The sequence below is a fragment of the Chaetodon auriga genome, chromosome 20 (genome assembly GCF_051107435.1).
Source record: "Chaetodon auriga isolate fChaAug3 chromosome 20, fChaAug3.hap1, whole genome shotgun sequence".
NCBI classification, from domain to species: Eukaryota; Metazoa; Chordata; class Actinopteri; order Chaetodontiformes; family Chaetodontidae; genus Chaetodon; species Chaetodon auriga.
Window position 1 is genome coordinate 825,001 of NC_135093.1, and position 23,863 is coordinate 848,863.

At 48.6% G+C, this 23,863-nt stretch overlaps 2 protein-coding genes across 6 annotated transcripts in view; one reads left to right on the forward strand and one right to left on the reverse strand.

The window, feature by feature from the left end:
• The window catches only part of ankfn1a (ankyrin repeat and fibronectin type III domain containing 1a), a 74,163-nt gene extending 59,483 nt beyond the window's left edge, over window positions 1–14,680 (reverse strand). For 3 of the 5 annotated variants that reach the window (XM_076760164.1, XM_076760163.1, XM_076760161.1), the window contains exons 1-5: window positions 14,119–14,344; window positions 12,680–12,807; window positions 11,345–11,581; window positions 8,907–9,124; window positions 4,516–4,766 (exon numbers count right to left, since the gene is read on the reverse strand). In XM_076760164.1, the coding sequence (XP_076616279.1) occupies window positions 4,516–4,766; window positions 8,907–9,124; window positions 11,345–11,581; window positions 12,680–12,795 (822 nt within the window). In that variant the 5' untranslated portion in view covers window positions 12,796–12,807; window positions 14,119–14,344. Of the gene's footprint in view, window positions 1–4,515; window positions 4,767–8,615; window positions 8,677–8,906; window positions 9,125–11,344; window positions 11,582–12,679; window positions 12,808–14,118 lie in introns of those variants that run through there. The other 2 variants (XM_076760162.1, XM_076760165.1) reach the window with 2 other exon arrangements.
• Window positions 14,681–20,830: 6,150 nt separating this feature from the next.
• LOC143339236 (transmembrane protein 100-like) lies at window positions 20,831–23,863 on the forward strand. The gene is made up of 2 exons (XM_076760350.1): window positions 20,831–20,959; window positions 22,250–23,863. The coding sequence occupies exon 2, from the start codon at window positions 22,293–22,295 to the stop codon at window positions 22,764–22,766; it is 474 nt and encodes a 157-aa protein (XP_076616465.1). The 5' UTR covers window positions 20,831–20,959; window positions 22,250–22,292; the 3' UTR covers window positions 22,767–23,863.

Consider the following 23,863-nt stretch of genomic DNA (forward strand, 5'->3'; position numbering starts at 1 on the left):
AACTCTTTTCTTAAAGAAAATACGACTGTGGAGGATTTCAGCTCTGAAACTGCTCTGACTGACACCATCAGATGAAATCAACTCTCAGTCTGTCCTGTTGGACCTCAGAGCAGCGTTTCATACGATTGATCACATGTCTGAATCAATGGTCTTGATCAGTTGTTGGTCTTTGTGACTGAGTGTTAAACTGCTTTCAAACAAACGTCAGAGTTGGACGTCAGTCTTGGAGATCATGTGTCTGACAAACGTGACGTCTGTTTGAGGTTGCAGGGAGCTGATTGGTCCATTACCGTTGTCACTCTACATGCTGCCCCTGGGTGGCGTCATTACAGAGCACAAAGCGTGTTTCTATGCAGACGACACACGACTGAACGTCTGTGCTGAAGCAGATGATGCTGCAGCTGCAGACTCCATCACTGACCGTCTGTTCATCAATAAATCAATGGATGACAAAGAATTTCTTCAAGTGAAAGGAGACAAACTGAAATCCTTCTCGTCTGCCTGAAACAAAGACAGAAATGCTGTTTGATGATCTGTGACATTAGCTCTCTGGATTAAGACTCAACAAGGTCCAACATTTAGCAACGTGGTCCTTTTGTGTCTCAGTGTCATCAGTGAGTCCCGTCTGGACGACCTCCGTCTCCGAAAAAAGGTGAACCGGCTCAACTGAAACTCGATTCGACGACGCTCAGAAACAGCTGAGAGGACGCTGTGCGAACAGCCCGCTGCTGTTGTCTCTTCAGCGACACCTTGTACTGATTTAAAGTCTAAATTATGCAGTCGCTTGTTGAGCCTCTCAGAAAACAAAAGAAAACGAGCCTCTGGGACAAACTGTTTGAAAGAAAACTGAATTTGGTGGAAAATGAAACCAAACTGGAGGAATATCTGCAGGATGTTCAGGTCTCCACTCAGGACAACACCACTCATTTCCTGCTCATTAATTCACCTGAAAGCAGGTGTGAAATGAATCTCTGGAATATCTGGACATGCGTGAGGGACGGACGAACCAACAGATGAATGGACAGAGAGACACTGCTCATGTTGGTGGTGGTGGGGGGGTCCCGGAGGACTCAGCAGGTTAATGATGAGCCACGGCGTCCTGCATTATGCAGCGTGCTTCGTTCAGGCTCTGCTGCTGTGCACCACCTGCTGCGTCCTCTCCACCCTGCACACAAACTTTCCACAACAACAAAAATCAGCCATCCCTCTGTTTTACGACGGCGAGGCAAACACCCAGGGGCTGCTGGGAGCATTTTCCATCTGCGGCCGGAGCGACGGGATGAAGACAGGCATCACGGCGGCGTGTTTCTGTCTCCACGCTGTCACCTGGCTGCCTGCGTTGCTTGGAAATCTATTATTTACTGAGACCGCGGAGCAGAATGTCACCAAGCTGAGAGGACACCAGCTGCATCTGTCTTCATCCGGCACGTCTTCAGCTCAAACCTTTCCTGGCAGCATGAAGGACAACAGGAGCGTCCATCTGCTCCGTCCAGAGGCTCTGCTCACTTACTCCTCCTGTACCTGAAGCATGTTGGGAAACTTTCTACTACTTTCTACTTGACACTAAATAAAATGTAAAAACACATCAAACAGTCTGAATGTTTCCTGTAATCACAGCAGTTTCTGTTTCACTTGTTGAGTCTGTTCACGAAACCACCGACCAGGAGGAGGAAACGTGGGAAACGACTGGAGATTACAGGGCGAGCGAGCGGTAATGATGCGTTTCACCAACGTCCTCAGAGTGAGTCACAGATCAAAGACCAGAAAGACCACCATTCAACGGGACGGAGACACAGGAAATCCAGCTAGACAGAGGACGGACAGAGACGGCTGACTCTATCAACCTCTGCAGCAGGCAGGAGGACAGACAGAGCCACCAACAAAGACAGAGACAAAGACACATACTGAGACAGAGACACAGAGAGACAGACAGACACTGAGACACAGACAGACACTGAGACAGACACTGAGACACAGACAGACACTGAGACACAGACACAGAGAGACAGACAGACACTGAGACACAGACAGACACTGAGACACAGACACAGAGAGACAGACAGACACTGAGACACAGACACAGAGACAGACAGACACTGAGACACAGACAGACACTGAGACAGAGACACAGAGAGACAGACAGACACTGAGACACAGACACAGAGACAGACAGACACTGAGACACAGACAGACACTGAGACACAGACACAGAGAGACAGACAGACACTGAGACACAGACACAGAGACAGACAGACACTGAGACACAGACAGACACTGAGACAGAGACACAGAGAGACAGACAGACACTGAGACACAGACAGACACACAGACAGACAGACAGACAGACACTGAGACAGAGATAAAAACAAAGAGACAGAGACAGAGATGCACAGACAGAGACAGACAGACAGACAGAAATAGGTTGTCTTCTCAGCCACAGTGTTGGACTTCACTGCATCGCTCTGTTTCGGCCTCGATCCATTCAGAGGAAAAACCTCCACCAATAAAACTCAGCAGGTTCAGAGTTCAAGGCGACACTCGAAGCTGGAATCAGTCCCACAGAACACACACGGAGAAAAAACACTAACGGCATGAAAAACAGCCTGCTCCAAGCTCAAAGCTAACTTTAACGTAGCACGCCGGCAGTGTAGCAGTGTAGCATGCTACGTTAGCATCAATGCACAGCAGAGGCTGATGGAGCGTCGGCCATCAGCTGTGGAGGTCACATGGTCACCAGAGTCAGACCAGGTTTGTCTGACTGTGTGCTGACAGGCTGAACCGTCTTCTAAAATCTGTGTGGTGATTTCTATCACAGCTACAGAGTCTGAGGAAACACCAACCGCAGCCAAACTTCAACATCCAACACAGTAAACCTGAGCTTTAATCGTCCACAAGAGGACAGAAAAGTTTGCTTTTCACTGTTTGCTGGAGGGACAGTTTACATTTTTGTTTTCTGTCCTTTTGGATTGTTTTGTCTTTGTTGTTGTGTCCATCTTGTCCCGTCGTGCCACATGCACACTGACAGTTATCACCTAACAGACGGAGACATGTGGACTTTGTCCTCGTCTCTTACAGCTGCAACTACCAGTTTGTCCATCAGAGATTAATGTTTCCATCACACCTCCAAATGATCAATAATGTGTGACAGACATCATAAAGGCTGTTGGTTATTAAAGAACTGTGCTGCAGATCCGCAGCGAGCCGAACGGTTTACAGTGTAGAAGTGAAGACCACCTCAAACATGATGTGACTTTGGCATCTCCTGTTATTTATCAGCCGTCACACTGACACCAAGATCTCTCTAATCTAATATCAGCTGTTATATCTCATCACAACAGTGTCAATCAAGTCGCGGCCGAGAGGCTGCTTCCCTTCGACGTCTTCACCTACACGTCACTGAAATAACTGTAATATCAACCGCAGCTCACCTGTTTGGAGCCGGTCCTGAGCTGTGAGGAGCTGAGGTCAGCCATGCTGCATTAACTGCTGTTCTTTAATGGAGAGGACACTGACACCGTGTCGCTCTCCTGAGAGAAGCTAACGTGTGATCTCAACAGCTTAAAATAAACGAGTGTTTGTCTTCCATAATGAGAAGAAACAACACTTTGGTGTATTTGTTGCTGCTCAGTCAAACAGCTTCACACAAACGCTCCAGATCTTCATGGGTCTGACGTCAGACTCTTCAGATCTCTGTCCTTCAGCTCAGAGCCGACACCTTTTGTCTTCTTTCCAGTCTCAAGTTGTGAATTTGGTAAAAAGCTTCTAATTTGAGTTGATTTATTCGTCCATCTGTATAGTGCAGCATGACAGGCGGCAGCGCCGGCTGTGTGTCAGCCTCTGACTCACAGCAACACGAGCGCATAACCGGAGAGGTTCAAGAAGTTCTGCTTCCAGCAGAGCGAAAACACTCAGAGCTGCACAACAAGGCCGGAAACAGACGCAAACAAACAACACGGCCTCCTGACCACGAGGGTTCAACCACAGAGGTCAACAGGGAGCGAACAAAAGAGTGAACGCACACTGTTACACAAGAGAGGACAACACAGAACAACGTTAAAGGACACGCGTGAACCCAAAAACACCACAGCCACCTCTCCTGAACGCCTCTCCTGAACGCCTCTCCTGAACGCCTCCAGAAACACCTCAATTCTGAGATAAAAGCTGGTATTTTAATAATTGCTGCACGTCAGTGACGAACAAAGGCCCGCCGTGGATCAGACAGCACTGCTGTGGGTGGAGTGAGCTGCGCTGTGACGGCTCACAGTGTGTTCAGTGTAACGTATGTACACCTGAAAGCTTCACACACACAACAGATCACAGCCGTGAGCACACATGTTGTCAGACAGAGTTCAGAAAACGTCTGTTTAGGTGAGAGCGTCACTCGACTGATCACCAGTCTGACCAAACACACCTGACAGAAATCAGGTTCTTGTTCTGTCTCCACCTGAGGAGACTTGAATTCTGAACAGTGAGCCAGTAAAATCCTGAGCAGCGTAAGAACACGAGGACACTCACGCGGATGTTGCGGAGCTTCTTCCTGCCTCTCTCCAGTCGACTCAGCAGTCTCAGGTGTGGTTGTTCTCCGTCCGACGGCTGCAGCAGTCGGTCGTCAACCGAGACCGTTTTCCTCAAGGCCGCCCGGTCGCTGGTCCACGCTGGCCCGCCTCCGTCAGCCAGGGGGAGGCTCCTCGCACCCCCACCTCCTGCCGTGCTCCCCACCGACACCGGAGACAGATCAGGTGACCAGAAGTCACGCTGCACCGAACCTGGACGAGGGAAACCAGAGACAGCCTGTTACTGTACACCACACACACCCCCAGACACACACGCACGCACGCACGCACGCACGCACGCACGCACGCACGCACGCGCACGCTTGGACAGGCATAAAATTACAGAAAAAAAGGGATGTTTGTGTCGACATTTGCTTTTATTTTGAAAGTATCTGTTATTTTAAGATGAGAGACAAGTGCATCATTTTGTCATCTGTAAAATGTCAATAGAAACCAAACGATGAAGAATAAGTTTCTACCTGACACAAACAAAGAATCTGAGATGCAGCGGGCGACAGAGGAAGGCTTTGATCACTTTCATTACTTCATCTGAACATCTGTCACATATCTGGATGTCCAGAATGAAGAGGCAGCAGAGGCCAACGCTGACCACTGAAGGGACTCTACACCTTCCACACACGTCAAAGACGCTCCGCAGCTCCAGCACAGGAGCTCCATCTTCTTCAGCTGGTTTCATGTTTCCACTCATTCAGAGTGTGTGTGTGTGTGTGATCGGGTGTCAGGCTGCGGGCCAGCTGCTGCATTAAAACTACATGAGGAGCAGACAAAGCGGTGAAGCTGCCTGGATGTGTTCACGCTGCAGCTCGTCTGCTGCTCGACCCTCCAGGAATTCATCGTCTGACCACACAGTCAAGGCCGTTCTGTGGTTGAGCAGTAACTGTTTGTTTATCACTACGTACACACAGAATGAGTCTGTCGACAGCTGAGCACTTCAACAACATGCTGCTAGAGGCATTTACCTCAAACCCGTCTCAGCGCTCCACCCAGACACTGAAACGAGGGGACGGATTTTATCCTGACGCGTCCACGACAGAAGTGACTGAGCCTGAAGTCCACTCACGGTTTATGGCCCTTTATTAAAGAGCTAAATCTAACAATAAGACATTCAGACATCTCTTCCATCTCTGTGGATGATGCAGCAAACATGAACCTCCACTTCATCCACAGAACATGGACTCCTCAGGAACCCACACCAGGAGCCTGTTTGTGGACTTAACGCCACCATCCAGGCTCCACTACCTGACCTCACCTGTAGGTGGATCACTGACTTCCTGCCTGACCTCACCTGCAGGTGGATCACTAACTTCCTGCCTGACCTCACCTGCAGGTGGATCACTAACTTCCTGCCTGACCTCACAGTCAGACACTGTTTGTTTTAGCCTGTGAGAGCTCAGTCATCTGAGGTGTCTGATTACATCATGGAAAGGATCCCACAGAGATAGATCTTTCCAAAAAGTCTGGATTCTGTGTAAAAAGTACATCAAATCAGAATCAGAGACTCCTGACAGCAGTTTTCTGAAGTGTCTCTCAGTCCATGCAGCAATCTCCTTCATCCATCATGTGTTCACAAAGTGGTGAACCTCTCTCCATCCTTGCTCGTGAACGACGGAGCCTTTCCAGGACGCCCCTTTCATACCCAAAAATGACCATATTTGGTGAACCTGACAGTCCATTCTTGACCTTGGAAGCAGCGATAACATAATAAAACCATCTGCAGCAGCAAAGAAGCAGAATACAGACACCAGATTCAACTGAGGAAACAACAAAATGGCCGTACACACAGTGTGAGGTGTATTTCAGTGTTACAGGTGCACCGTAGAGAAAAGACTGGTGTGGGTGTGTTTGACTGATGTGGGTGATGCGGTGCACATCTCTGACAGTCAGGCCAACGTTAAGCTGTGAAACATCAGCAATGCAGCAACACGCTGGTTAGTTTTATTAAAATGTTTAGACCCAGCACTGAAATCAGACCAGGACTAACTCTGCACTGGAGCCACGGCTCCCTCTGCTGGACACACAGAAGACAAAGACCGCGTCCATGTCCCTCCACAGAGACTTTCAACAGAAACCTGCTGAATGACAGCAGATTTCTGATCTGATCAGACAAACCAGTGAGGTGAGAAAAGAGGTGAAGACGTGTTCATGACGTGGAGAAGGCAGCGAGGGCGGTCTGCAGAGAAACAACACACGCTGGATGTCCTGTCCAGTTTGGACTCACAGCAGTCAGAAGAAAACCCTCCTGACTGTTTGGAGCTTCGTCTGGAGAGAACAGTTTGACGAGAGCTGCGGCGCTCACACTAACTGCTGGCTGTGCACGTGAAAACATCAGGATGTCGTCACTCCACCGCCGCTGGTTTTCACACGGGTTCATTTTCCTGACGATTGGCTTGACAGACACACAAACGGCAGACGCTCCTCCGTGAAGCTGCAAACTGTGAGGCTACATGTGGACCAGCAGAGGAGAGAGTGCAGAGTTCACATGTGACGCAGCACAGAGACCTGAAAGCCCCGAGGTCCTATTTCCGTCGTGGGAAATTGACAGTATGTTTGGCATTCGAGTGTTCAAATCACTGCCAAGCCACTGACAGCAGGGGTGGAAGCTGCAGTGCCCCCTTTAAATTTCACCATCTTCAGCAATGAGACAGCAAATGACAACAGATGAGAAGAAACGTCCATCCAAAGAAAAGTCATCAAACTGTGAACGACCAGTAACCTTCAACACATCAGCAGGAGGTTCAAACCAGCTCCGCCCATTAACAGAGACATACAGCTCAGGCCGCCAACAGACGGGGGTCTGTGCTGCAGGACGACTGCACCGAGCAGCATGGAACGACTAAACGCTGCAGACAAGACGACAGGAAACACAGATCCCCCGAGAGGCTTCAGAACGCCTCGAGGCAGAAGACAAAAACACAAAACCAGCTAAGAGCGTGACAAATGACGAGAGGAAGGAATGAAAGGAGGAGGAGGAGGAGGAGGAGGAGGAGGAGGAGGAGGAGGAACACAGATCTATGCGCACTCTGTGTTTCGGTGTGTGTCACTCACAGATGTTGGATCTGCTCTCCTGGAAATCCTAAATGAAACAGGGATCCTGGTGGAACGATGGAAACCGAGGAACACATGACATCACTCATAACCCCCCCCCCCGCCCGCAGCCCCTCCCCCACACCACACTGTCAGTGTAGGCATTAAAAAATTGCGCATGACTTTAGTTTCATTTATCCAAAAGAAAGTCTTCAGCTGTATCCTCAGTAAACTGTACGCTGACATCGTGTTTCAAAGCCACACGTTGTCCAACACCAGAATCTGCTTTAAAGGAGTCCAGCATGTGGGATGTGTGTAACTGAGGGACGTAGACACAAACACAGAAGACCGACGAGTCATGTGACACAGAACCAGGAAGTGGAAAACTTCAGGTGAAAGCTGCAGAAGACCCTGAAACAACCTCCCTGATATACACTGTGGTTCCCAACCTGGGGGTCGAGCCCTCTCAAGGGGTCACGAGGTGATTAAAGGAGATGAATGAGGATAAATGGAGAACAGAAAAAGATCCTTCTTCTCCACAAAATTATGATCATTTTGGACTTTTCGCCTGAATACTGGCTCCTTTTACCTGCTCAAGCCTCTAAAGAACATTCTGAGGTCGCAGCCTCAGGTGATGGGCACATGTGGCCTGTGCTCAGTGGACACTGCTTTGTTTTTCAGATGACTCTGTGAACCTCAACGACAAAGATGAAGGCTGAAGACGAGGAGCTTGGCTGTAATCTGTTCAACAGGAAGCTCGTTATCATTCTCCAGAAGGGTGGAGCTAAAGGCTGGTCCGGCTCACAGGAAGCGGAGCCCCTGGACAGTGTAAACACCAGCAGCAGTCAGAGTGAGCGTGGGTGTTTGTGCACTTTGTGTTCTAAACATTCCGACATGACGGCACGTCCACCACCTCACGCTGATCTGGATTCACGTTTGTGAGCACCATCGCAAACCTGCTGACCTCTGACTTACTGCAGCCAATCCTCTGACATCTGTCGCCTACCAAACACACACCTGTCACACTCCAGGCAGCTACCGGCCGGTGACCCCGAGCTGCCCCCGGGCGGAGCTTTGCAGGAGGCCTGTCGGTGTCCGGCGAGCTGAGCCTAATGCAGGACAATCTGCAGCCTCAGCAGTGAGGTGTCAGTGTGGTGATGCAATGACTCCGTGTTTCAAACAGGTGTAAAGCTCCATCATCGCCCTCTGGTTTGTGGACTCCCATTTTGAAGACCTGAGTTTGGCATCATAGCGGTCGGTGTCAGTTAAAATCCACTGTATATGAGACAAAGTGCAGTCTGATCTTACCTGCAGAGTTCCAGTGGAGGCCTCCAGGACTGGCGGCGAGTCGCCGCCGCTTCCTGATGCTGACCCCGCTGTGGGAGGGGGAGTCTCCCGCCGACGTCCCCGAGCTCAGCGCTGCAGCAGCAGGGGTGGAGGAGAGGATGGGGAGGAGGGACGTGGTCAGAAACGGCATCTCTTTCCCCAGCGCAGGTGTGAGGAAGGTGGATTCTCTCTCTGATGACCTGCAGCCAAACAGCCGGTCAGTGACATCACAACTAATCAATGAATCAACAGAATTGATCTACAGAAAATTATTCAGCAACTGTTTTGATATGATCACTGAATCAATCAGTGACACATTTTCAAGCATAAATGAAAATATTCTCTGGTTTCTGCTGCTCTGGTCTGACGACTGCTCGCCGTTTCATTTGATTCTCAATGAAATAAAACAAGACACGTTTAAACAAGACATCTGGGGCTTTAGGAAACTGTGATGTTGTTTTTCACGACAGAACGGAGAAAATAATGTGCACGATAAAGAAAAGTGTCAGAGCATTAAGAGGCAGACGCCTTGAGCTGAGGTGTCACAGTCAGCATCAGCAGAGGGACGGTGGGACCGGTGCGTCCCTTCCTTCATCCACGCTGGCCTCAAAGTTATCAAAAAGCTAGAAAAAAGATGGAAATTTGGAAATCTATAGCTCCACGACAACAGGGAGAACAGAAACCATCTGCAGATGAAGACTGTGTGAAAGGATGAAGAGCTCCAGAACTCATACTGAACAGCCCGTCATTCTGTGATTAATTTAACTGTAAACCTGACACTGGGACTCAGGTTCACACAGAAAGGACGTCCAGCATGGCCGACGCTGTCCTGTACATACTGTAACTGTCCATGAAGCTTAGTGAACAGAGTCAACGCGTGCACATCCAGCTGCTGTGTCATCCTGATACCTGGCCTCTGAGACGGCGTAGCTGCGGCTCCGCCATGACGCTCTGGTTCGACGGCCTCCCTTGTTTTTCCTCCTCAACACAAAGTCCAACAGCTGAGCCCAGCTCAACATCTACGGTCTGCGCGCTTCACCACATCACGTCAGCGTTAAAAAACAACACGCATGACCCGACGTCTCTGCCGCAACCTCGTTTAAGGGCCGTGTTTTTGGAAAAGAGGCACCTGAACGCAACAGTGGAGGGTTTAAAAGTTAGGAGGAAGGTTTTAGGGTCCGAGCTGGAAACATGATCACAGGAGTGAAAGTCCACAGCTGAAGGAAAAGGTCCTCTCAAGTGTTCAATGCTCAATAGAGGTGTTACCTTACCTCAGCGTGTGTGTGTGTGTGTGTGTGTGTGTGTGTGTGTGTGTGTGTGTGTGTGTGAGCAGGTAATCAACAGTGAAGTGCTTCAGATATCACAGTTTATCCAGCAGAGGCTGATCAGTCAAGAGGCCTTTGTGTCAAATGAAAGAAAACCGACTGAACCAGGGAGAGGCAGACTAATGTTGCATTCACTTGCAGTGGGACATCTAACATCCATGGGTTGTGGTCTAACAGTTCACAGCCCGTCCCCTCCTGTCTGGACACCACAGTGTTAACAGAGACAGGTGAGACCCAGCTTCGTGAGACGGTTCTCCACAGTCTGAGTGCAGCGGCTAACAAAGAGAGACCTCACACTTATGTTCTCCTTAACAAACGGAAATCAAGTGAAAACGAAGAGGAATCAGAGACAGGTGCATTGAGCGGCTCAGGAAGGAGGACGTGTTATTTTGGGCTGTGTACTGGAGGGACAGATTATTGGGTGGAGCTGCGTCTCACACAGATGTGACAAACTGAGCAGACAGTGCGAGCAGCTCTGATGGTGTTCGTTCTCTACACCTCAACCTGCAGAGCCCCCAGCAGCACACAGCGGTGGTGTATTAGCAGTGCGTTTCCCCACACGTACAAACACCAGTGTTTCCCCTCGGGCGGCCTGCAGGCTCTCGGCTTATCTTCTCCTACATAACTTCCATCACCATGGTGCCAGACAAATACTTTATGAGCTACAACACCTGAGGAACGATGTGTCTGCTGGCTGGGGGAGGGGGCGGGGGGGTTCCACACTGACCACTGTTTCCACAGAGCGCTCTGCAGCTGAGCCTTCGTCTCTCTACTAAAAACCAGTAGAGAGAACCAATATCTTCTACTGTAGGTCCAGTTCTGAGCGCAGACTGTGAAACATCCAAACGAGAGCAGACCTGCTCGTCTCAAACCACCTTCAAGTCTCTGCAAAGGGACCTTCTTGTTGTTCTCCCCGTCTGTACGAACCATGTCTGCTCAGATTTATGGAAACCATTCAAAAGAAATAAACTGCTTCAAAATAAACTCTAACTCATTAGAAAGTACTCTGCAGTCACACACAGCCGCAGGACAAAACAGGTAAAACCATCTGATGTGGTCTTAAAACTCTTCAGCTGACCTTTGACCTCTCATTACCTGAGCGGTGTGTCGGCCTCTCCCGGCTCGCTGCAGGTGGAGCGACGCGAGTTGGAGGCCGGGGAGGAGGATGAGGAGATCGGAGGGGAGGAGTGGTTGGACGCGTGCGAAGAAGAGGAGGTGGAGGTGGAGGAGGTGCGGGTGGAGTCCGGGGCCCTGGGCAGCAGCAGCGAGGACGGCATGCACAGCCATGTCTCCAGGTCGGAGAACTTGGAGTAGCTCAGCATCTCCAGGACACTGCAGGAGGAGGGACACACCAGCTGAATGTCAGTCAAGAGAGACGAGGGACAAAACAGCTGCTACCAACAGAAAGACGAAAACATGAAGGGGACGCGAAAGACCGGGAGGACAATATGGAAGCATAGAGAGGCTCCTCCCAGAGGTCAGAGGTCATGACATCCCTTTTGGTGCAGAGAGACCTCAGCTGAACAGGTCAAGAGGAACATTTAGAAAATAACCTTTATCACCAATATTTCTTTGTTCATGACGTGTCCACAGTGTCCCCTAGTGGCCAAAAATCTGTCTTCTCGTCTGTGTTGGTTTCAAATAATTTAAACATGAATAATTTCAGTGTTCTGTTGCTGTGAGAAGGAACCTTCATCGCTGGTTAATCAATGCTTGAACATTTGACCACAGATCAATACTGATCAAGTGCTGCTCAGTTTCAACCCAGCGACATCAGGCCAAAGCTGATTTACAGTTTTTTAACTAAAAAACATCAACTGATGACTTTCCGCTTCGTCTTTATGAACTTTTTGCATCATTTTCTTCAATCTCTTCTGTTCAATGTTTCACTGCCAAAGCTGTGAAAACAAATCTCCTCTCAGACGGAAACACAAAGACCACAGAAACGACAAAAAGACGACAAATGAAGAGAACGACACAGACAGAGGCAATGAGACGACGCTGACAGAACGACAAAGACAAAAGGACAGACGGCATTAGAAGACGTTTGTGACAGTGAGGACGTGGTTTTATATCTGAAGCATTTCTCCATAACACTTAATAACTAAAGAAGCAAACAAAACCACATTCTGAGTAAACTAGTGAGAAAAGCACAGATGACAAAAAAAACTCTTGAAACAACCAAAAATGTTGTAATTGTGGCAGAAAAGAGTGTTTGTGCAGAATCTGGTCACTCACAGCAAAACCTACAGAAGTCAGATGTGAGGGTCAGAGTCGTCTCATCGTTCTTCTAAAATCAGAACAAAACCAGATTTCAGGCCAGCCGGCCACCCGGGCTCTGCCGTCACGAAGGAACCGTGAGAGGCGGACGGACGCCATGGACAGAAAAAGAGTCTGAAACACAGAGCAGCGACTGTTCGGGTCCGTTACCTCTCCTCTCCCACTCCTGGGATGTCATCTTTCTCGTCTGCCGTCTGGAAGATGCAGGACGTCCTGGAGTCTCGCGATGACAGCAAAACACAGGAGTTTTCAGAATCCACGGACATCTTCAGCCATATCTGCAGGGGACCAGGAGAGAGACGCTCAGCTGACAGTCCAAACACAAAAAGACACTTCACACAGACAGAAGGACACGATGATGAGTCCTGAAAAACACAACAGTGAAGGCATCGCGTTGCCTCCGCTGACTCCGACAGTGTCTTCAGTGTAAGTCAATGAGGACAATTCCAACAAGCTCAGAAATGTGTAGGCGTTCGCAGGCTGTTTAACTCATAGTTAGGTCCTTTAACCCAACGAGAGCTAGCTCGCTGTTAGCTAGCTAACCTTAACTTATTAGCTGGTAGCTAACTGGTGTCATGTTTTTAGTCAATTGGTGGCCAACTGGTTACACCGGCTTGTTAGTTGGCAGCTGGTTGATAACATCAGTGTTTTAGCTACTTGCAGCTAGCTGGTATGTCCAGCTTGTTATTTAATTGGTAGTTAACTTGGTAACGTTAGCTTGCTAGCTATTGGTTAGCTTGTTATTTAGCTGGTTAGCTACACTGTGACATTAGCTTGTTAGTTCCTGGCAAGATAGTTAAATTAACTTGTAATTAGTTGGTCAACTAACTGGTAACATTGGTTTGATGGTGGGTGGTTATCTATACTAACTAACTCATAATATTAACGTGTTAGTTATTAACTTTCTAGTAACATTAGCTTGGTATTTAGTTGGTTAGCTAGCGTATATAAATACCTTTTTAGTAGCTGCTAGCTAGCTCCTGATATTACCTTGTTAGTCGGTTAGCTAGCTGCTAACATTAGCTTCTTATTTGGTGATTTGGCCCTCGGTCGTAAACTTGGTTAGTTAGCTGGTAACTACACAGACGTGGGCTAACTTACTGTTTCCGCGCTGCGGCGGTTAATTCGCTGTATCTGACAGACGCGCTGCTTGAACTGTGGAGCTGTCACTGAGTGTGTGAGCTGTCCAGGTGAGACGCTCACTGACATTAACGCATTCATGTGTAATCTGAGGGCAGGCATTAACGTTACCAGCTGAACGAACGTTAACTAACGTTGTTCAACGGCTCACCCTGACTGAGCAGAGATGCTGCTAACGTGCGACTACACGTGATTAAACTACACACCAGTAAAACCAGTCAGGAACAGGACGAAGCTCCCAGTCAAGCGTCATGTCAGCAAACCTACTTTGATCCACAACAAACTCTCCGTCCTTTCATTTTCATCCAGTCAGCTGTCCTTCAGCCCCACATCTGACTGACACACTGCGGCTGTCTGTCTGTCTGTCTGTCCCTGACTTCGTGTCCAACAGTCGTGTCCTCTGCAGACTTTAAACGCAACCGACGCGAGAGAAGCTGCTGCAACTTTACCGTCTTTGAGTCGCTCTTCTTCTGCACAAATAATGTCGCTTCTTCTTCTTCCTCTTCTTCTGTTCCCAGAGCAGAAACATCTGCTCAGGCTGGGCTCCCGCCTGGTAACGTGTCTTTGTCCTGCCCCATGTACCTAAAACATCCCAAAATACAGTCGGCCAGGCCGGAGCGGGCTCGGGTTTCACTGTGGTTAACTCACCGCACAGACGCCCAGTCCACATCTGGGAGCGGCCGAGCCTCAATACTGTTCCGACTCACACTCATCAGCAGCCAATTAACTGGGAAAAGTGAATGAGACGGTCCAAAACAAGTCTGTCCGATCCGAGGACAACTTCAGCCACAGCTAACAGCCGCTGGCATGTACTTCAGTATCTGAAGTACAAGTACTACAAAGTAATGGGGGTGTGGAGTTTTAGAGATTCACTTGAAGAGAGAAAGTGGAAGAAAGAAAAGTGGAGGGGAGGGATGGGAAGGAGAAAAGAGGAAGGGAAGGAAAAGATGGGAGGAAAGATAGAAGGAAGCGCAAAGAAAAAAGTGATTCAAAGAAAGAAACAGGAAGAGAAAATCAACTGGTTAATATTAAGAAAGGAGGAAGGCAAAGGAAAAAAGGAAGGAAGGAAGGAAGGAAGGAAAAAGGGGAAGGCAGTGAGAGGCAGAAAGGGGGAAGGATGAAGGAAAAGGGGAAAGAAAAAAGAAAAGAAGAAGGGACAAATGGAAAGTTAATGACAGGAGAAGAAAGGGCGAAAAGAAGGAGGGAAGACTGGAAAGTGAATGAAAGGAAGAAATCTGACAGAAGAAGTAAGGAAGGATCCTTTGACGCGTCGTCTCCCAGAGACCAGCTGAAGTATGAGAGCATGTAAACTGATGCAGAGAGGAGACGGACGCGAGGACGCCCCTGAAGACTTTGACTGTTAGTTTGAGCTTGTTTCTGTGATACAAACAAAGTGCTGGATGTTCATGTTGAAGCAGAGATAAGTGCAGACAGGAAGGAGGCTGTTTATGTTGTTCAGGAGCTGCTGGTGTAATTATGTGCAGCGGGGACAAACAGCCAGCCCTCAGCAGAAGTAATCACACTGCACCGATCTGATCATAATACCTCAAACTGTGTCTCCAGCCTCACCAGAGACAGCCCAGCATGTCTGCCACATCACCACATCAAACTGCTCCTTCAAACGTGGTGTTAGGGCCGTTACCTGCCCTGCAGCGTGTTTCCTCCCGATGGCAACATTCAGCTCACTGGAAGCGTGTGGCCATGATGTGTCTGAGCGTGTGTCCTTTGGAAGCATATTCATCTCTGAATGAAGCTCTGCGACGCTCAGGTGACACCTGATTGACATGAAATTAGCCTAAAGTTTTACCAAAATACTGAATATCCTGCGGCCTACAAGTGTTCCAAATAAGTTAGTCAAAAAGACGTCTTCATCACCACGTGGTCTCCTTCATCTCTTCATCTCTTTATTTCTATAATGGTCTCGTGGGTGTTTACAATAAATCCGGTAAATTCCCAGAGTGTTGTGGTTTTCTTATCTCAGTCATGTTTGTTTTTGTGGAGCTTTCATCACTGGATCAGCGAGCTCATGATGATGAGATTAATTATCATTAGACATAAATCCAGAACACGTGTGCACGGTCACATCTTTGAAACCACGTCTCAACACGTCTTTCACAAACGCACCTCTACTCCCGACATGTCTCGTCTGTTGTAATCAGAGACGTGTGGCGCTGGTTGGTGTATTTACCTGCTCCTGAATGTCAAAGGTGTATATGACGCCGAGCGCTGCACAAAGTTTCATACAGTCAGTTTTAGGAGCTTATTTTTTGGGGGGGCTCCTTGACGGATCGGGGGACATCACAAAACTCACCCTCCAACCAGAGAGAGACTCCACTGTGAGAGGATGGCTGGCTCACAGGTGTGGTCACTGAGGAGGCCCAGGGCTCCACTACGGGATTCTGTTGTTCCTTCAGGAGATTTTACAGGTCACCACGTCATTGGTCAATTCCACGTTATACCACCAGGGGGCGCTGTGGGCTAAGGCATGATGGGAAAAAGGCAGGAAGCGGTGTGTGTTGTAGTTGTTATTGCCTGCAGGACATGATGGATCCTATGACCTGATTCATTCTGAGAGCTCATTAACTGTTGGCAGCTCCATAAGAACCAAAGGGACACTTAAAGTCCTCATATTCAGCGTTTCACACATTTAATGACTGCTCATGTAGTTGGAAGCGGATCCAGTCTGAATGTTTATTAATGCATTCATCAACAAAAGTACAGTGAGCTTGAAGTGAAATCACTTCACACATGAAAAGGTTGACACAAAAAACAAAAGGCCAAACTTTGTTCTCTTCACCACCAGCAGATGTCAGGATGTCTGCATGGTCTGCATCCAGGATCCAGAATCCTGATGTTCATGAGATGTTTGAGACCTCTTTGATTTATTTCAGAGGATCTCAGTGAGAAACTGGAAGTCTGTTTTTAAAGGCAAACAGATAATAAAGCTCCTTTTTGACCCAGAGCCATTGTTCAGTGACCTCACTGACCTCCAGACCAGGATGAAACGCAGGACCTGGTTTATTCTTCAGCCTCCACTCAGTGGTCACTGGTCGTCCTGAAAGACCAGAACCAAAAACTGCAGTTCCTCAAATGGCCACTTGAGGCTGGATCCAACAGTGAGTCAGTCCCCATAGACCCCCACACTGAAACGCTCAGCTTTTAAGGTGGACTGTTATACAGCTCACTCATATGTAAATATGAGCAGGCCGCTGTGAGTGACAGCTAGCTGCTGGCTTCAGCTCCCAGGCTTCACCACCCACGCTCCACCTCCTTGGCCCGAGGACGACATCACGGAGACGGCCTCCATGTTTCACACAGTCTGGCTTGGCTGGTTTCAAAAAGGCGTCTCCAGCACCTCGTCTGACAGCCGCTGCTTCTAGTTCCTCGGCTTTTGTGCGACCTGCTGACCTCTGAACTGGAAGCCCTTCCTGTCGGCTCTCCGGGGTCGCAGGCCAGCGTGTTGAGCTGAGCGGCAGGAAGTGAGGTAATGCTGCGGCTGACATGATGAATCTCACATGAAAACGGTGAATTGTGGGAACGTTTCCTCCCTGAAACCTGAAGCGCTCTCTATCGTCCTCGCTCTGACACTTTCTCCTCCTTCCTGTCTCCGTCCGTTCGTCTTTATTCTTTCTCTCTGTCTTCTTATCGTTGGCTCTGATCGTCTCCATTATTTTTCATCATTTTTCATTTAATTGACACATTTATTTATTTCCAGGTATCATATTTTGGCACCGGACTGATTTAGCTGAGCGAGGTCGTGACAGACTTGGTTTTATTTGTATTTGTCTTAAACACGATTGGCTGTCATCGAGCACCTGTGACCTGCCCCCTCTTCATTTCATCTGCTTCACTTTTCACATCCTGTCACTCGTTCTCTATTTGGCTCATCTCCTTCTCTCTCTAATAACATCCTGGTTTCCTCTGATCCTAATAATACCAAATGATAATCATGCTGACAGTAACACATCCTGTGCTCCTCTGCCACCTCCCCTCCGCTCCTTTCATTGTCTTCCCTCAGCTTTCAATTAGTTATTGTGCTTTTGAAGGCGAATATAACTTTCACATTTTAAAATGTAGACGCTAACTGCTAACCGCTAACAGTTCAGTGTGATCGATCTTCTTCCTCCATTAAAACTCATCAGTGAGCCTCACTGTCGTTCCTTCATCACCATGAACACACACACTGCAGTTTATTCTGACTCACACACACACACACACACACACACACACACACACACCACTGAAAATAGTCACAAACAAAGCTCTATTTCCTCCTGTTTGGATGATTAAAAGCTACCGTGAGCTGCTGTTTGAACTGAACAAACAGTGTTTTGTCCTTTGTTGATCGTTCCTTCATTGCTTCATTCTCTGAGTGTGAGGAGCAGTGAGGAGCAGTGAGGAGCAGTGAGGAGCAGTGAGGAGCCGCTGTGCTGCTGTTGGCTTGAGTTTGAACAAAAGATTTGAAGGAAAGGACAGAACACCAGCAGACTGCTCCTTTAATCACAGTTATGATGATTTGACTTTTGAAGCTTCTTCATTTCTGCATCTTCATCAGTTTTTTCATCAGTTTTGTTTTCTGTGAACGGCCTCGAAGCCTCGCGGCGCTGCTGGTGTGACTCCACACTTTTACGTTTTTTCCTAGCTTTTGGTCCATGTGAAGCTACAAACATGCAAAGTCAACTTTTCCACCTCGGTTTGAGCCAAAAGGAATTAAAGCCTGACGGATTACAAAGCTGGAGTTTGAGTGAGCACCTGTATTCACAGGAAGGAAGAGAAAGGAAAAAGCAGTCCTGTGCGCCGCAATAGCTGCTAACCTCACCACTTCACATGCAGTCTGAAACCATCTGCTGTAGAGAGGAAGCAGGGGAGGACGTCTCCAGAGAGCTCCATCCAAAGAAAATAACTCACATCATCTCTAACCCAGAAATGGATCCGGGAAGGAACTGATTTAGCACCGTCCCTGTCCAGGCGTCCAACGGGCCAGGAAGGAAAATCAATCTGCCCGCACTCATTAAACATCTCACTGGTCTCATTTTGATGTGAGCGCGTCGCACAGAAACACTGACAAACCACAGCTCATCTGCTGGGAAATAATGTCATGTCATCACAGATCCACTGAGGCTGTGAGCAGGAAGTGGAAAGTTAGATCCGTTTTACTGAAGCGGCTCCTGAAAAGATGAAGATAAATCAGCTGTGAAGACGAGACGTGGACAGACGTGAACTGACATGTCCAGCTGACTGCGTCTCTCACGGGGTCACAGGGTTTGGGGCTCCGGCCTCTCTCGGGCCCCGCTGTGGTCCCCCCTCGGTCTGGATCAAAGGACTCACCGGGGCCCTGCTGGCCCTCACTGACCCCTGAGAGCATCATCTGCAAAAGCAAGAGTTCTCTCAGGGTTTGAAAGACCAGATGTGTCCAGCTGGACTCTGCAGAGGCTGCAGGAGATTTAAATCACGTGAAAGCAGATCGAGCTGATGTTTCTCGACTTGTTTCCACCTTCTCACCAACAGTTAGTGAGGACAGGAGAGTCCACCTGTGTCTCCGTGGGACAACCGGCAGTGATTCACTTGACAGACACGCTCCAGTGTTTCAGGCTGCTGCTTTAACAACAGATGAGCCGACTCTGGTGACAGCGTCAGTCTCCGCAGTCAAAAACAGGCTTTTTATATTATGAATGTTATGATTATTTGTCCTTTTGTTTTCTCTCAGTGACAGTGTGGATGAGAGAGCTCGAGCCCGGTCTCATTGCCGTCTCGTCACGTCTATTTGACGACCGGGATGAGAACGTGTTGAAAGTTCAGACGTTTGCAATAATAATGAAGACAAATCTGCTGGAACACAGAAACCAGACTTCGGGCGTGTGTGAGGAAAACTTCAGCATGAAGTCATCAAACTGCAGGAGGAGACGAGCTGTCACCTCCCTTTGAGCTGCAGGGCGTCAGAGCTGAGAAAGCTGCTGTTACAGCTGCTTACCTGCAGTCCACCTGTCACCCAGAACCACCTGCAGCTCAGACCTCACAACATGTTAACAGCGTTCATGAACGACTTCAAGCTCAAATGACTTTCAGAAATCAGTCTTCAGTCAGATCCAAGCTTACAGCAGCTGGTGCTGCTGTTTACAGAAATCCTCCATCTGAGGTTCTCCAGCAGGACTCAGTGAAGACCTGTGACACAACATCACCCAGCAGGAGGCCCAGTCATCACCAGGAACCTGCAGACCACAGTGCTGCTGAAAGACACGCAGACGGAAAGTCGGGACCACCGTGGACGTGAGACCGGAGCTGTTTGCAGGCTTTAGGGGACAACAGGGATCAGGATGATGAAAAAACCTCGCCTGTTCTCTCGGCTGATTCCTCCCAGATGTTAAAGTCTGCCGGTCTGGAGGGTGGAGGCTTCCCAGGAGGCTGCAGGAGGATTCTGGGAGAAGAAATGTGACTCCATCATGTAGAGTTCCAGTTTTACTGGGCTGATGCTCTGCGTTCAGAAGAGTTCTGCACTTCAACAATCTCATGTCTGCAGTCTTTAAAGAACTGCTCAGCACACCACAGTCTCCAGAGCCGTCCCAGCATGATGTCCTCTAACTGTGTGGAAACCAGCTCTCTGACAGAGGAAACCAGTAAACCTGGATGGTGACACACAGCTAATGAGCACCGATAGCTTCCTCCATTTGAAGCTGTAAATATGCGTCTGCTGAGAGTAAAGGAGGCAGAGGCTGCACAGAGGCCAACACACACACCCCAGATCTCCACAGTGTGTATCAAGCTTTGAATGAAGTCACATTTCAGCGTCGCAGTGATCCCACCAGAGCAGGAAGCTGAATTCATCTTCAAAGCCCTGAATATGGCTCCATCTGTCTTCATTTACTCATGAATCCAACGTCAAAAGGGTCTGGAAAAACAGCAAATGAAGGCGTTTTCCTCCTCCTGAAGCGGTTTGGCATCAGTTCAGGAGAGTTTAACACAAACCTGAGGTTATTTTAAGGAACACGTCGTCAGCAGAGGTCCACGGTGTGTGACCGAGTGCCGGCCGAAGGGAGGAAAGAGTTAAAACTTTTCTTCTTAGTCCAGTAGGAGGTGGTACAGAGGGGGGAGGAGAGCAGGGGAGGTGTGGGGGAGGGCAGTCCCCCCGTTTTTTCTATTGATAGCCATATTCCCCATTTATTCCTGCAGTGAGGACGATGCAGAGCCGAGCAGAGAGAGACGACCTGTAGAGGCTGAACGCTGAGGGAAATATGACCGTTTGAGTTCAGACGAGCAGAAACACCCAAAGAATGAAGACCAGCACCGCGCAGAGTAAGTGCTCACCTTCAGCTCCCGTCCAGGGGAGAAAGCAGGTGTTTGACTGCCTGCATCATCAAAACTTAACCTGCAGTCAGTCAGCTTTAACACAGCGTGTGTGTGTGTGTGTGTGTGTGTGTGTGTGTGTGTGTGTGTGTGTGTCAGCGGCTCTGCAGTCTGTTGATCTCAGAGTTCAAAGTGAATCTTAAAAACCTCCTTTAAGTTTCGTCTCCAGGTGAAGGTGACGCTGACGTTAATTAACGACTCGTTTAGTGTAAAATGAAGACGTTTCAGGCTGTTTGAATGGAGAGGAGCACAGAGGAGTTTAGACAGTTTAAAGCTTTTTAGGAACGACCGACTTTGGTTCACAACCTAAATCAGTTTTAATCATTGATGCACAGAATCCTTTGTTTCCATCACAAACTGTGACACGACCTTTTATTTCCTTTTATCTTTAAGCACAAACCAGACGTTCACAGCGATGGAGGGAGTGTGAGCGAGTCAGGAAGACGTTTAATCACCTTTAATAAAACTGCAGCAGTAAGAGTTCAATCATAACGAGCCACTAAAAAATAAAAAACGTTGTAAGACCTTAAATCATCTGGTGCTGTGACATAAACTGTCTCCTCAATATAAACTCAGTCTTTAACTCTCTAATTTTTCAAGATTAGAGGACAGGACACTTAAATAAGTCTGAATTCAGTGGCTGAAAGCTTTAATCGTTAGTGCTGAGGAGCACTTAAAGCTTAAAGTCTATCTTATCTTATCTTTACTTTGAATTAACGGCTTAAAGCGACGCATTCCACCTTAAATTTCTGGTGTTTTTAAGGTGTAAATTTACAGGGTGCTAATCAACCTTCAAAGTTGTTCTTTAATCTCCTCTTCGGTGAAGACAGACTGGTTAAGGTGGACTCGGTGTGCCGTGCAGCCGTCACTCATCACGCGCTGACCGTCCAGAGGAAACAGGGCGGCGACAGTCATCACAAATAAAGATTTTTATTCACCAGATCCGAAATCTTCTCGAACTTTTCACTGTTTCCACGTAGTTTCTATGTAGTGGAGAACAAATCCACCTTAACCAACTCTGTTAGTGTCAGAGCAGGTGCTGATTGTGACCTCACGTCACACAGGCAGGTGGACACAATAACAGAAACACCTTACTTTGGGTTAAAGGACCAGTGTGTCCACTTCAGTGCCATCTAGTGGTGAGGATGCAGATTGCAACCATCTCGCCTCGCCTCCCCCCCCCATTAAAAATCCTCCCACATGTCAGGAAGTTTCACCTCCTTGATTTTCTGTTTTCAGCTAGCTGTTCTGTGATTGGCTGATCGCTGACATCACTACCAAGATGGCCCACCTTTTCCTCGCCAGTAAGATCACCATGCCGGATGACCTCCACAACAAAGGCGGTGCAAGGATCCCAAGGAACGCCATGAGGACGCCGACCTCGACCTCTGCTGAGAAGCTGAGCTGGGACAAGCCCAGGAAGGACTGCAGCGTCGTCGTGACGACGCACGTCCCCCACATCAACGAGGTCCAGCTGACGGCAGCCACCGGTGGCGCGGAGATGTCCTGCTACCGCTGCACCGTGCCGTTCGGCGTGGTGGTCCTCATCGCCGGCGTCGTGGTCACGGCGGTGGCGTACACCTTCAACTCCCACGGCTCCACCATCTCAGTGCTGGGACTGGTGCTGCTGTCGGCTGGACTGGGCCTGCTGGGCTCCAGCGCCATCTGCTGGAGGGTCCGACTGAGGAAGAAGAAGGACAAACGGAGGGAGAGTCAGACCGCCCTCATGGCCAGCCAGGGGTACTGCGTGGCCTGATCGCCACACGTCCTCTGTCCGGTCCTGAGTCGAGGTCAAGTTACACTCTTTTTGTCCCAGAAGTCACGCTGGTGGTGCAGACGATTAACTTCGGGGAGACAGTGAACCTGAACGCACCACACAAGGTCCATCTGAGGCGGCGATGCCTCTGCAGACTCCGTAAAGGACTCGAAGAGGCTGTGACAGCCTGCAGGAATGATTCACTAACTTTAACGTGGAAGCGCTGGACGACGGACGGGAGACTTTTATGAAGCTCCAGCGCCCAAACGATGAGTTTAACAATCGATTATCCAGTGATCGACAACAACTCTGATAACTGATCAATCATTTAGGTCATTTATGAAGCCAAAATGCCAAATATTCATCAGGCTTAAGCCACGGTTCTCTGTTTTATGTCTTCTGGGATTTGGGCTGATTGTGGAAATCTGTGGTGTGTTAAACTGAAGAGGTCATTCTGGAACAGCAGTGAAACGCTCTAAGATCTCTGACTGTTCATTCACTGTTTAAGTTACATCTGAAAGTTCATCCCCTCACCTGGACCTCACCAGGTTTGCTGAATTATGCCTTTCTAAATCAATGTCCAGCCAGGTGGACTCTGACCAGGTGACAGTGATAATCAAACAAACAGGATGTAGAAACGCTCTGAATGAGCTGATTTAATCAGTTTGAGATAAAATTCATAACACGCCTACGAAGCTCATCTATGATGTACAGTATCTCTCAGTAAACGCTGCTAATAAGCTATGAAATACATTTAATAAGGTACTCTGCCGACGACGTTTCTTTCTGAGAACAGTGTAAACCTCGCCTGTGATGTCAGCACTCGTACGTCACTCCGTCACTCGGTCACATTAAAGGGAAAACATCAGAAGGGATCAGCGGGATCGCGAGGATCCTGTGGAGACACTGACTTTGTGTTGGGATGCGACTGAATCCTGGAGTGACGTTCTGAGTGGTGGGCGCTCACGTGGGGCTCGTCTCTGATGATATGCATGCCACCCTGTATATTTAACGTAGTACACTAAGATGCAAAGTGATGAAAATAACCGAATGTCATGTATTCCAGCGTATTAAAGAGTTCAGTCTGTTTAACTGAG